Below are 12,960 nucleotides of genomic sequence, written 5' to 3'. Positions count from 1 at the left end.
AGCATGTTACTCGTACTCTTTTAACTTGGAGAATGTGATTTTCAAGGTTAGGGATATACCTAGAAAGTGTTGTTGAATTGCCTATTGGAATGAAACCTCGCACTGGTCAATCTGATCAAAATTAGCGAACAAGCCCTCTTGACTTGAGAGCTTGGTAACCCCGCTACCAAAGTGCCCCCAACTACCATGACATGTGCGAGTTTGTAAGATATAATCCTTACCATTAGACTAATAGTTATTTCTGTGGTGTTGTCTAAGTGAACAATTGTTTCTACACCCAAAATCCGCTTAAGATAGTCCAGGTGGATCCTGTTCCAACAAAACCTTCTCGTATCTCTTGTGCACAAAATTTTACGCATTATTGAAACGAGAGAAATCAAAACATTACAGTATTATACACGTACTCCCCCGTCTCTAAATTACAATCCTATTTCTCTCTATTATGTGAAGAATAAATGTTAGAAGTAGCCGTAAATTAGTGGACTCAATTCAAGAGTGAAAATAGTTTCAACTATTTTTTTATATTGTTTTCCTGTCCTCTAATTGCCACTCATTTTTCCCTAATTAATTATTGATATATACATACCAAAAAAGGTTGTAGAATTCCCTTGGTCCAGGAATTCCCATATATTAGATGGTCGTGCATATTAATTTGTTTTCCTATGATTTGAAGCTAAGGTTGGGCCTAGCACCAAAGATACATTGTACCGATTGTAAATACATGTATGCTCACGAACAATCGTTTGCACTATTATGTGAAAGCTAGGTATGCCAACATATCAAAAATGGTCGATAATTATTACTTCCTCCGTTTTTTTAGATGGTCATTTACTCAAAAAAGAAAGTTTCAATTTAGATGCATCACCGGTTATAAACGCCTGTTCTTGTCACTTGTAACTGTTCTTTGAATGTTCGAGTTTTTTTGCTATTCGTAATTACTTTGGTATTAGGTTGAATGATTTGGTAATTATATATGAGATGGATTATATGTTACGGAGTATAATTTGAAATGAATTGAAGCTATAATAATTTATACAGTCTAATTCTATAACCATTGTATGTAGACAACAACTTGTGTTATTGGGAAACTTGTTACATTTGCTATGAATGAATGCATCATCTAGTGTAATTAGATTATTCCAAGATACAGACATTGTATGTTGAACTTGATACATGTACTAATGAATGAAAAAAAAGCTAAGGCCCGTTCAACGACGAGCTATCATCGCCGATCTATAATGTTATGTCAATTAAATCTTATGCATCCGAATCCGAGTACTGTTGTACATTGTGATGAGGTGCAGCATTCATATGGTGGAGCTGATGACCAGCAAAAGAATATCCACTGGGGTAACCTATCCCCGTGGATACCGGTGGGGGAACGGGGCGGTTGTTGTTGTTGATGGCAGATCGTTCGAGGGTTTGCACTTGACTCTTCAAGAACTTGACATAGTGAATCGCTTCGTCTAACATCGAAGCAGTGTCCATTTTTGTACCACCAGGGACGAGTCTCTGCAGGATCCTTATCCTCTCGCTGATCCTCTCCCTCCTATGCCGAGCAGCTATACTCTGAGGGTCTTTCGATATCCTAACGTTCCGCCTTTTCGGGGGCTTCACTGCTTCAGGGTCGATGTAGATCGGTTGCATAGCTGCTATCCTGAATATCATCTCTCGCATTGCAGCCATTGATGTTTGCTTCTGTGATGGCGACGATGATGTTCCGTTGTTCTCATTGCTGTCGTTGCTATAAGAAGGGAACAAACTCGGTAACAAAGAATTGTTATTATTATTATTGTTGTTGTTGTTGGAGAAAGATATAGTTGTTTGTGGATCAGTTACGAAAGCTGGTGAGTTAAAATGCTGAGGCAAGCTCCCACCCCCGTTAAACGACATCATTGGAGTGTTGTCGTCGTAGGGGAGACTGCCGCCTCCTTCGTTCCCGGATGTTGCGCCGGGTTTATCCATGTGCATCGTCATAAGCATCATCTCAATTTGGTCATCTGGGGTGGACTTAAATAGGTCAATGTCCATCTCTATAATATTAGCTCGCAAAATAACTTTTATAGTATAAAGGGTAAGTGTACGCTCGCTCTCTAGGGAATTGAGCTAGTAAAATTTAACTTGGCGAATGGCGAATGGCGAAAGCCGAAAGCCGAAGCGAAAGCAGGGAATGGGGAAGGCAAAGTGAAGAGAGTGTAGACTGAGAGTTTGTATCAGAATTTTCAGTGAAGAAAGGAAGATAAGAGTGATATATAAAAAAAAATATCACACTGATTTTCTAGAACAGTATTCACTTAATAAGGAAATGATATATATAAAGAAACCATTATAAATTAAAATGTTACAAGTTGTAAATATTTTATAATATCTCTTGTTTTAAAAAATAATATTTTAATATATCTTGAAAATAATTGAATTATTTTTAATTAAATGCTCCCTCAGAAAAAAGCATTCACTTTTACATTATCACAAAGTTGTTGAGTGTGGAATTAATTTGTTTGTTTTTTTATATTAAATAATTAAATTAAAGATTTTATCTTATCTTGCTAGAATATATAATAGAGGTGGAATATTAATTTTTTTGATAAATTGAACTTGGAAAATAATATGATGGTGGTTAGCCTGCAAACTTGCTACCATAAGGGGAGTCAAGTGGAAATTTGGTGTGCTTAGTTTATAGCAAGAAGTTTACATAAAATTAAAAGTTGTGGGCCATAGAAAATCTAATCTCATATCCTAAAATATTTTTTACTCAAATAAATGTCGCATAGTTTCTCATTTTAATAAATGTTACACTTTGATTGTCCACCAAGTTTTAGGTTAGCAATGAGTTAGTCAGATGAAGTAAAATTTAATTTAATGTACGAGATTTAATTTGTTAAAGAAATTAAAAAAAAAAACATTTAAAAAACAGGGGAATCACTCTTCGGCCTGGTTGCGAACGGTCCCGATATCGGGTTTGGGTCAGACTATGAATGGTAAGACTTACCGTTGTGTTCTTTGCTATCAATTGGGTGTTCCATTGTTCTCCGTTTCAACACCGTGTTCTACTTGCTCAAGGGTTTTTGATGGAAATATTTATGGGGATCATGCAGTATCTTGTGCTGGGATAGTAGGTATTAAACATCGGCACAACGTTGTTCATGACACCCTTGTTGATATTTGTTTTCGGTCTGGGATTTCTGCTCGAAAGGAGGTCAACGTTGGGTTGACTGGTGGGAACGAGGGGGCGCTACGACCAGCAGATGTGTTGCTTTATTCCTGGGATAGAGGACGTGATGTATGTGTCGAGGTCTTCACCTTTGACTCATTCGGGGTTGTCTGACTTCGTTCCTGGTCGTGTTGTGTCGGCGACGGCTCAGCGGAAGCGGGACAAATATGGGGCACGTTGCAGGGCTAATGGCTATGGTTTTCTTCCTTTCTCCTTTTCTTCATTAGGGGAATTAGACAAGGATGCTATTGCGTTGCTGAAGCGGGTTCAGGCGTTCGCTAAGACTCGTGATATTGGTGCTCGTGCAGCTGCTCACATCTTCAGTAGGATCGGGTTCGCTATAGCTAGAGGGGTGGGAGCCCAGATTGTATCTCGGCTCCCTACCAATTTCTTGTAAATTGATTGAATTTGTAGGTTTTTTAATTTTATAATAATAATAATAATAATAATAATAATAATAATAATAATAATAATAATAATAATAATAATAAGAGATGGAGAGATAACTCAAGTGGTCAAGAGATCTTGAGATCAATTCTCATCACCTGCCTTTACAGCTCTCTAAACATTAAAAGAAAAAAATAATAATAATAATAATAAAACAAACAAAAAGAGCACGTCCTAAAATGTAAATAAGACGTTTAATTAAAATTAAAAACAGCCGATTTAAAAAAGTGGAGCGAGGCGGTATAAATTAAAGGATGTGTGCATAAACTAATGTTTTAAATCAGTTATACCATGAGTTCATGTCTGCACTGGGTAGCTCATGATCCAGAGTGATGGGCTTGTAAGAAATTAGTGTGCTCAAATTTCAGAACAACTATCTGCTGCAGTAACATTTATTCTCATCATTGTTTGGAATCAAGCTACTTTTATTTGGGTACGTATGATTTTTTAATGTAGTTTTATTTAGGAATACCATTCTATGAGTTGGAGTTTATCTGATGCTACTGTCTTCAGCTATATTTTGACAGCTATGATGAGCTACATAGTACATACTATTTGTGCAATTGTGCATGCTACAGATAGTATAACGAAAAACAGTAGTTTAGTCTGTTATAATCTTGATGATAGTAGAGAAGACTTGGAATCGAATCTTGTTTATATTATCAATCCGAAGGTTAGTGGCTACTAGTGGGAAATATACGAGTTATAGTATATACAAGTGTTATCTGTAAAGGACAGCTATGGTGAACTACGAGTTGTGCATCCATTGATGTCATCTTTAGTAGGGCATGAACAGCTATTCTAGTTTTATTTTCAACATAATTAGTAGGTTGAATATTGATAGAGTATAAAACATAATCCTCGGTCTCAACCATTAACTTGAACCCAAGGATGGCAAATAACTTGATGAGCTGTCGACTGCTTCTTGGGGTCCCTTACAAGCATTTTTTCATCAGGTCCTTAGCGCTGTCGGAGATACTAGGCCATGGTTCAGAAATAAAATCAAGATCACCTTTCATAACTTGCTCAAATATTACTTGCTCCGTTTTATCTCGATTAACTCAACCAAAATCTTAAGTTGATGGTTAAGGTCGAGGATTATGTTTTATACTCTATCAAATATATTACTGTAGTGTCTAACAGAAAATTGTGAAGTGGGGTGAAGAGTGAGTTATAGAGGTTCTAAGAACGGTGTCGTTTAAGTGAAAGATAGAGAGAAAGTGTAATGAAATAGGAGTGTCTTCAGAAGAGATTGCATACTAAGAGTATGTAGATGAAGGTAATTGGTTATTACTGTACTCCGTATGACTTAAGGTAAGGTTGTGTGTTAATTAGGTTGAGCATGGTGGGTTGGATACTTGGATATCCAATTTAACCAGAATCATTTTCGAATCAAAGGTCCTATTTGAAATAGAAGTATTTGATATTTATGAGTATCGGGATATCCGAAATTTTTATGTTCATTGCATTCTCACTGTATTTGAACTATTGGTTTTTTCAAATTGCTTGGTGTGGAGTGTGGACTAACATTTTGGTTTGAAATGATTTGGTTTTGGTTTAGGCCTTATGGGATTCCAAGTTGTATTTTATTTAACTTTTGGTTTAACTTAGAATAACTTATGGTTTTGTTTGACTTTAAAAAGGTTTGACATTGACTTCTATCGTGCGTTCTTGATAATATGTCTGGTTTTGCAAGTCTAATTATGTCGACTTTGATACGTAAAATGAGGCACTTACGTTATTTCTATGTTGAATTTCGAGCTAAATTGGGACCCTAAAGGGCTAAACCGACCTCTTAATTTAAACTTAGCCTGGATAATTTTCGCGGCATATAAGTAATGAAACACAATACATTTTATGGCAGGCAAGACAAGGTACTTATGTTTTTTTTTTTTTTGCCAATTCCTAGCTCAATTTAGACCCTTAAGAGCTAAAATAACCCCAAAACCTTAAGAGAACATTTTTGACACTCAAAACGAGGAAAAAAAATCAACTAACTGACTATTAAAGAAACTCTAATAACGGAATGCGATAAGTGGTACCAAAAGCTATGCTTTTAGAACTACATAATTAGTAAAATAAAAATATATTTTAGATAGGTACCAAAAATCAAAGTAAGATCTTTTGGTTGTACCAAAAGTCAAATTAATTTTGAAGACTTTTATTAATATTAAAGTTTGGACAAGTCTCATTTTTATAATTGTATTTTTATTTTTATAATCATAATAGGCGGTAAACATTAACGTATTTTAATTCGGATTTTTCAGATTGGAATCAAATTACCGAATTTTAATTCTGATTTGATTAGATTAGATTGGGAGAGAAATTCGAATCAGATTGAAAAATTAAAAATCAAAATATATTTTGGATAGGATGCAACCTAAATCTAAACCGAAAAACCAAACGGACAACGTACCCCTAGGGCTGACGGTAGAATTGCTAAGAAGGCAATGGTGGTGGAGGTAACGGGTGTAGTGATGGTGGTGGATTTTTGGTTGGGTTGAAGATAATGGAGTTGGTTAGTAAATTCATTTAACATGACTAAGAGCTATAACCATAAAACACGAAAATAAAGTTAGCCATAATACACTTGTAAGGGCACTCTTTCTAGTTATGTCAAAGTAGAGGGTCCTAGATAAGCCTATAAGACGACCCTACATGCAATTTCATGGATTTCACTTACCAATGGAGATTGGAGGTGAATAAACTTTTGCAGATTTCAATAGAGGTGAATTTCAATGGAGTATAGCCGAATAGGGTAGAGGGAGAAAGAAGGGGAAAAAAAAGGGGGAGGGTTAGGGTTTATTCAAAGCCATCACATGAACTCGTCAAAGTTGGAGAATATGGTCAAAGTCCACTTTAAGATAGTTGGTGATGAATCTTCAAAAAAATTTTACAACGAATTTCCCAATTTTAATTGTGTAATTATTTACTACTCTGTAATACAATGCGTTTTCAGTGTGATTGACCACAATGTGTGTCTAATAAACATACACCAAAACGTTGATTGGATTAACCCTAATTGGCCTAGTAACTCTTGATTGACCGATAAATCCTTGGCTAAAGCTGATCAAAGTGCGACCCGAATTTAGGCTGGTACAATTTTTTCAGCTTAAAATCAGGCTGGATCTAATTTATATTAAAAAAAAAAATTGGCCGAACTTGAGAATACGTCACTACGTAATTTTAGTTAATTTTTTGGCCCAACCCAAAAAACCAACATAGCCCGGTCGATTAGGACAGGTTTGGGCATGCAATTTCCTGCCCAAAGTTTAAATCGAATCATAAAATCCGATATCCAAATAGCAAGTATTTTCAACAAATTTACTGTCTGAAAATAACGGTTATTCGAAAAAAAATTACTTAGCACATCCTACGGCATCAAAGTATCGGTAAATTCACGAGGAATGTTGGGCCAAAAATGAACAAAACCATATGACAAAATCGTGGGTTTTATAGAAAGAGCAAATGATTTATCATTATGGGCAATCCTATCGGCTTGGCTATTCTTTCAAGGTAATTTCCCTGTGTCAGAAAATACACGTGTCATTGATTCAAATGTGCAGCAGATTGCATGTGTCAGCGTCAGAAATCATGTGACCACACATTTGCAAATCACCAAACCCACCTTTATTCTATTCTAAATTTGCTTGATTGTGTTCAAGGTAACTAGACCTCCAAACACCTTTTATTGTTTTATGAAACTTGGGCTTGGATTTTTAAGAGTTTACTTCATAAACATGCTCATTTAAATTTTTTGTTGGAACATGATCATAAACAATATAAATAGAGATTAAACAAATAAGCATTAAATTATATACAAGTAGTATATAAGTTATAAGTCAATCATCGATTATTATCTTAAACTTTTGATTGAATTTCTTTTATACGATATTAAAAGTTAACGTTATAAAAAGATCATGATTCAATTTTAGTCACCCTTTTTTCAAGTGGAATTACTGGAAGATCTAAGCTTTATCCGACCATATTACTGCACTTATGTAGGAGGCATAAATTAGTAGTGTAATTTTTTTTTTTCTTTCAATTTCTCATAAGGTCCTTCTATACACTTAGATATCAGGTGTATCAAAAAAAATTTTAGTTCATTGGCTTTTGAGTTTAACTTATTTTTACTTATTTGATCTACTATAGTATAATATGATATGATATAATTTTTCCTCAAAAAAATATGATATGATATAATTTTTCCTCAAAAAAATATGATATGATATAATTTAATTGACTGATTTGAAAAAATTTTAATTTTGTGTAATAAAACATAGAAAAAAATATATATATATATATATAATAAAATTTTGTTAGATTCTACAGTATGTAATTTTCTTAACAATTATTGCGATACCACTCATACCAGTTAGAAATGTTAGTACTACCATTAGAAATTTTCAGAAAAGGAAGAAAAATTAAAAAGCTGCTATCTAGCCACCGCAAAATTCCACGGGTTCCCAAAGTGTTGGACACATGCCAACTGTCAATCATTGTACGTATTACAGTACATTGTATTTATCAGGCACTAGGAAGAATGTATTCATGTACGTAATAATCTTTAAGGGGAAAACGCCTATTTAAAGGTCAAACTCAAAACCACACTTGATTTTATACGCATTTTTTTGTCCCAATTCTAAACTTGATTCTTAGGTAATAAGACCTCCGATTTTATTATGTTTGTCACTTTGACATTTCATTAATGAATAAGGCCCCGTGTGCTTCACCTTAAAAATATAATATAAGTAAAAATAATTTCAGTTTAGTAAAATTCGGTTTTCTTAAAGAAGAATTATAATAGAATATCAGTAAAAATAATTTCAGCTCAACAAAAATAGTTTTAATTCGGTAAAAATAATTTAAGTTCAGCAAATATAATTTTATTTTAGTAAAAATAATTTCACTTTAGCAAAAACAAAGTGAAGTGAACGGGACCTAATACAAGAAAACTTATCACTGTTACGACTATGTATTTAGAAGGTTCTCTCATTTTTTTCAAAATAGTATCAAGGTTCTCTCACTTTTTCAGAATAGTATCAAGATTTTAAGTGGGATTATCATTATTAACGGGGGGAATCTAGCTAGTGTATTTTTGTACATCCTGAATCCTAATAGAGTTAGATTTTTTTTTTTTTGGGTAAGAAAAAGGGGGCTCATTTGAGAGGAGGGAGATAGGGAAATTCCTCAAATTGGTAAGAAGAAGGGGGTTCATTTGAGAAGGGGGGAGATAAGGGAAATTCCTCAAATGAGTCCCATGAGACTTGATCTCTATTGAGATAGGAACATAGATTGTGATATGATATTATGAGAATAATATCATATGAGATATTATTATGAAAAGATATACGTGAGATATATTGTGAATATATTTATATTAGGAAGATAAGATAATCAGGAATATTAGGGTTAGATATTCCTATTGTCTATATATATTGTAATGTAGCAGAAGAGAATGAATGTGAAAATACAATAGAAAAATATAGAGAACTATTTTCCCCAATATTTAACATGGTATCAAGAGCATGTTAGATCTTGGGAGTGTTTAAAAAAATTTTCCCCTGCCGGTGGGTTAGAATATTAAACCCACCGGTGGGATAGCCATAATTTTTATATATATATTTTTAATACTAATCATGTGTAAGGTTTGATTAGTTGCTTGTGGTTTATGATGCTTCCATTTAAATCATGGGAGGAATTTTTTTTGTGGGTTTTTGTAGTTGACTAGAGTGATTGTTAACTTTGACCTTGATTTGATTAAAAAAAAAAAAAAGTCTTGTGTCGTGAGACAAGAAATTGGTTCTCCTTGTGCCGTGAGACAAGGTTTGTGAGTTGATTCGAGCATAATTTTGCTCCTTTGGATCTGAGTTTGGTTTTATTCTGAAAAACCAATAAGAAATTTGATTGGAGCTCGGTTTTGCTCTGGAAAAACCAAAAATTGTTATATTTGCAGGTTCGAAAAGAATGACGTTTCTGCTTGATTGATGACTGATGAGTTCGAAAAGATACGTTCTCATCATTGAAGAAAAAAAAATACTTCGAACAAATTGAAGAATTTCCATCCAATCGCAACTTCGTGTTACTGCCATTACGATTGCGGGAGGGTGTTAGAGATATGAGATATCGGAAAATATATGTGTGATATATTTTCCGTATTTCTCTTATTAAGAGAATAATATATTTAGGTTTATTTTATGTTAAGATATTATTTAGAAAATATATCTTTAGGATTTATGATTATGGTAGTATATCTTTTAGGAATATTGTTTCCTATCTTATGAGCGTAGGTTTTGTATAAATACTCTACCTATTGATGAATAATAGACAAGTCATTCTTTTCTATTTTCAATTTTCTCTCTAATTTGTCATGGTATCAGAGCCTAGGGAGAACTATTTTCCCCGATATTTTAACATGGTATCAAGAGCCTAGGGAGATCCTAGGATGAACACGAGAGTTCGTGTGAGAGGAGAGAGTGAAAAAACCTTAATCACGAGAGTTCGTGTGAGAGGAGAGAATGACAAAAACCTTGATCACGAGAGTTCGTGTAAGAGAAGAGGATGAAAAACACGAGAGTTCGTGTGAGAGAATGAGAAATTAAAAACCTTAAACACGAGAGATTGTGTGAGAGGAGAAGAAAAATATGACGGGTTCGAAAAGAAAGACGTTCTCGTTGTATTGATTGATGAGTTCGAAAAGGATGACGTTCACATCAAGGGAGAAAATATCTTAAACACGATAATTCGTGCAAGGGGAGTGATCAATTGCACGCAGTATTCATTATTTGCGTCCAACACAGAGTTATTGTGACTATTTGTGAGAGTTTACAATCCTAAATATTTTTTTAAACAACGTGAGTCAATGACTAGCGTGAGATATTGTGCATGAGAGTTCACAGCTTTTGTGTATGAGATTGTGAGAGTGTTTTTTTTTTTTTTCCTAAGATCAATTTTTTAAGTGACTTTGTTGAATTATATTGTTGATCATGGAGAAATATGATGATTTTAATGAAGATGAATAACGTGGCATATATGTTGATGGAGTTCAAGAAGATCATTTTGTGATTTACGGTGGATCGTTCGATGATTAGCAACTTGATGATGACATGATGCAGATTTTATTTTAATGTCTTAGTCGGACGTTCGAGATCTACACCTCCGACTTGAGGGAGGGTATTGAGATAGGCATAGATTGTGATATGATATTATGAGAATAATATCATATGAGATATTATTGTGAAAAGATATACGTGAGATATATTGTGAATATATTTATATTAGGAAGATAAGATAATCAGGAATATTAGGATTAGGTATTCCTATTGTCTATATATATTGTAATGTAGCCGAACAAAATGAATGGGAAAATACAATGAGAAAATATAGAGATAATTATTTTCCCCATAATTTAATAATCTCAGGGATATGAGATGGGAACGATGCCATTACTCCATCACCTCAGCTCATATAGAGTTAGTATTCTACTATCTCTACAATCACCTTCATGGCTTCATTAAGCAACATATAGCTATTTTACAGCAATTTCCATTAAAAAGTTTCCATTTTGGAAAGATTGAATATATGTGAGTATGTGACCAAATGAATTTTTCGGGTTAAGATTTCTTACAGAATTTACAGCATACAACGTTTGTATAGCTTGGCTTAAGATTAAGATTTACAAATCCAAATACGAAATATGAGCTATAGCTAGATCAGTGATTCATTGATTAAGATTTTGCGTGTTTTTGTACCTTATAATCCGTTTATGCATGTAATAATGTTTTAAGTACGCAATTAATGTGTAACATTTGTAAAGTGAAGCTTATGTTACATTGTTATGGGTCAATTATTCAATTCTATACCAAATTATCAACAAATTTTTGTTATTGGAGTCTGAAGCGGACCTCGAGCTGCTGTAGCTCAAAAATCAACTGTGATGCCTACCTTTCCGAAACTGGCTAGACGGGACTAGGTGTGGTAGGCCGAGACGAGAACTCGAGAAGGGAGTGGTGATTTATGCTGCTACAAGAAGGATTAGGAGCTACTGGGAACCTATGATTGCTGAGGGTAAAGCTATGGTCATGGCTGCTCATCTAGCCAAGCAATATGGGCTCACGAAACTCATCTTTGAAACTCAGCTAGAATTTTATGTTCTTGAATTGAAGATTTCCTATTTTTATGTTCTTCCTTTGATTTAGTGCAATGGCCTCATGTAAAGAGGGGCTAGAATTTTATAGCTTGCTTGATTAGTGTCATTCGATACAGAGCAAGTATGGATTTATCACTGTCTCCTGAAGATTAATCCTTATGTATGCCATAGCGAATACTATTCTAATTGAATAAATGCGCTAATCGTTTTCTTCAAAATATCTAACAAATTTGTCACTTAACATTGTTTTACGTAGTGTTTACATTCCCATCGTAACTTGTATATATGACACATCTTAATACTGATAGAGTATAAAACATATTTTTGGGCCTCACCCATAAGCTTAAACTTTTGGTTGAGTTGGTCTAAACATGGTATTTAATCGCTACTGGATAAGGATTTACCTCGACAGGATGTCCAGCCCCTAAGAGGATTATTGATCTGGCCTTTTCCAGTTAGCTCTGAAGTTCTAAGGACACTCATAAGTGAAGGGGCGTGTTGAAACCCATTCTAACGCACTTATGAGTGTCCCACATTAGAGAAAGATGAGGAATTGTTTCACTTTATAAGGTAGAGGAGTATCTCCTACTATTGTCAATTGGTTTTAGTATGGAAGCTCCAAAGCCTTGTTTGTGGACCAGACTGTCCTCTTCCTTGTTCAGGTTGCCTAGGCTCATTTCATATTATTTCAAAATTTATCAAATACTTCCCCCCTTCCACAATATTTAATGCACTTCTCATTTTCTACTATGCCCCACTATAATGACACCTGCCCTAATCCCAGACTTTTTCTATGCATCACTTGTTTAATTTGCATCATTAAAATATTATAAATAATTCAACAAAACCAACCTGCTACCTCCCTTAACTTTTAATTACAACTTTAAAATATTTTATGTCTCACTAATAATATCCCAAAGTTGTAACTAAAAGTTAACGGAGGTAGTATTTTTTTTTTTGTTTAAATTTTTTTGCCATAAAAAGCATCATAAATATTGTAGAATAGAAGGAGTATCCATAACTTTAACAAATAATCAAGGATAATTATAGATGTCATCAATTTACTCGAATAAAACTAGTTGAAAACCCTCCAAGCTGGCTTCATGTGCCAATAATCATTTCAGTAAACAAAATTATTGTGTGTTGCATTGTG

General features: G+C 34.0%; 1 protein-coding gene across 1 annotated transcript; it reads right to left on the bottom strand.

Annotated features, from left to right (window-relative positions):
• Positions 1-1,033: 1,033 nt before the first annotated feature.
• Positions 1,034-2,137, bottom strand: LOC145634651 (uncharacterized). Its single transcript, XM_081686055.1, has one exon. The coding sequence runs from the start codon at positions 2,029-2,031 to the stop codon at positions 1,258-1,260; it is 774 nt and encodes a 257-aa protein (XP_081542181.1). The 5' UTR covers positions 2,032-2,137; the 3' UTR covers positions 1,034-1,257.
• Positions 2,138-12,960: the final 10,823 nt, after the last annotated feature.

Source organism: Chenopodium album, chromosome 6, assembly GCF_948465745.1.
Source record: "Chenopodium album chromosome 6, dcCheAlbu1.1, whole genome shotgun sequence".
In the NCBI taxonomy this organism is placed as follows: Eukaryota; Viridiplantae; Streptophyta; class Magnoliopsida; order Caryophyllales; family Amaranthaceae; genus Chenopodium; species Chenopodium album.
The sequence above is the reverse complement of the archived record's forward strand: the minus strand, read 5'-3'. Positions and strand labels throughout refer to the sequence as shown.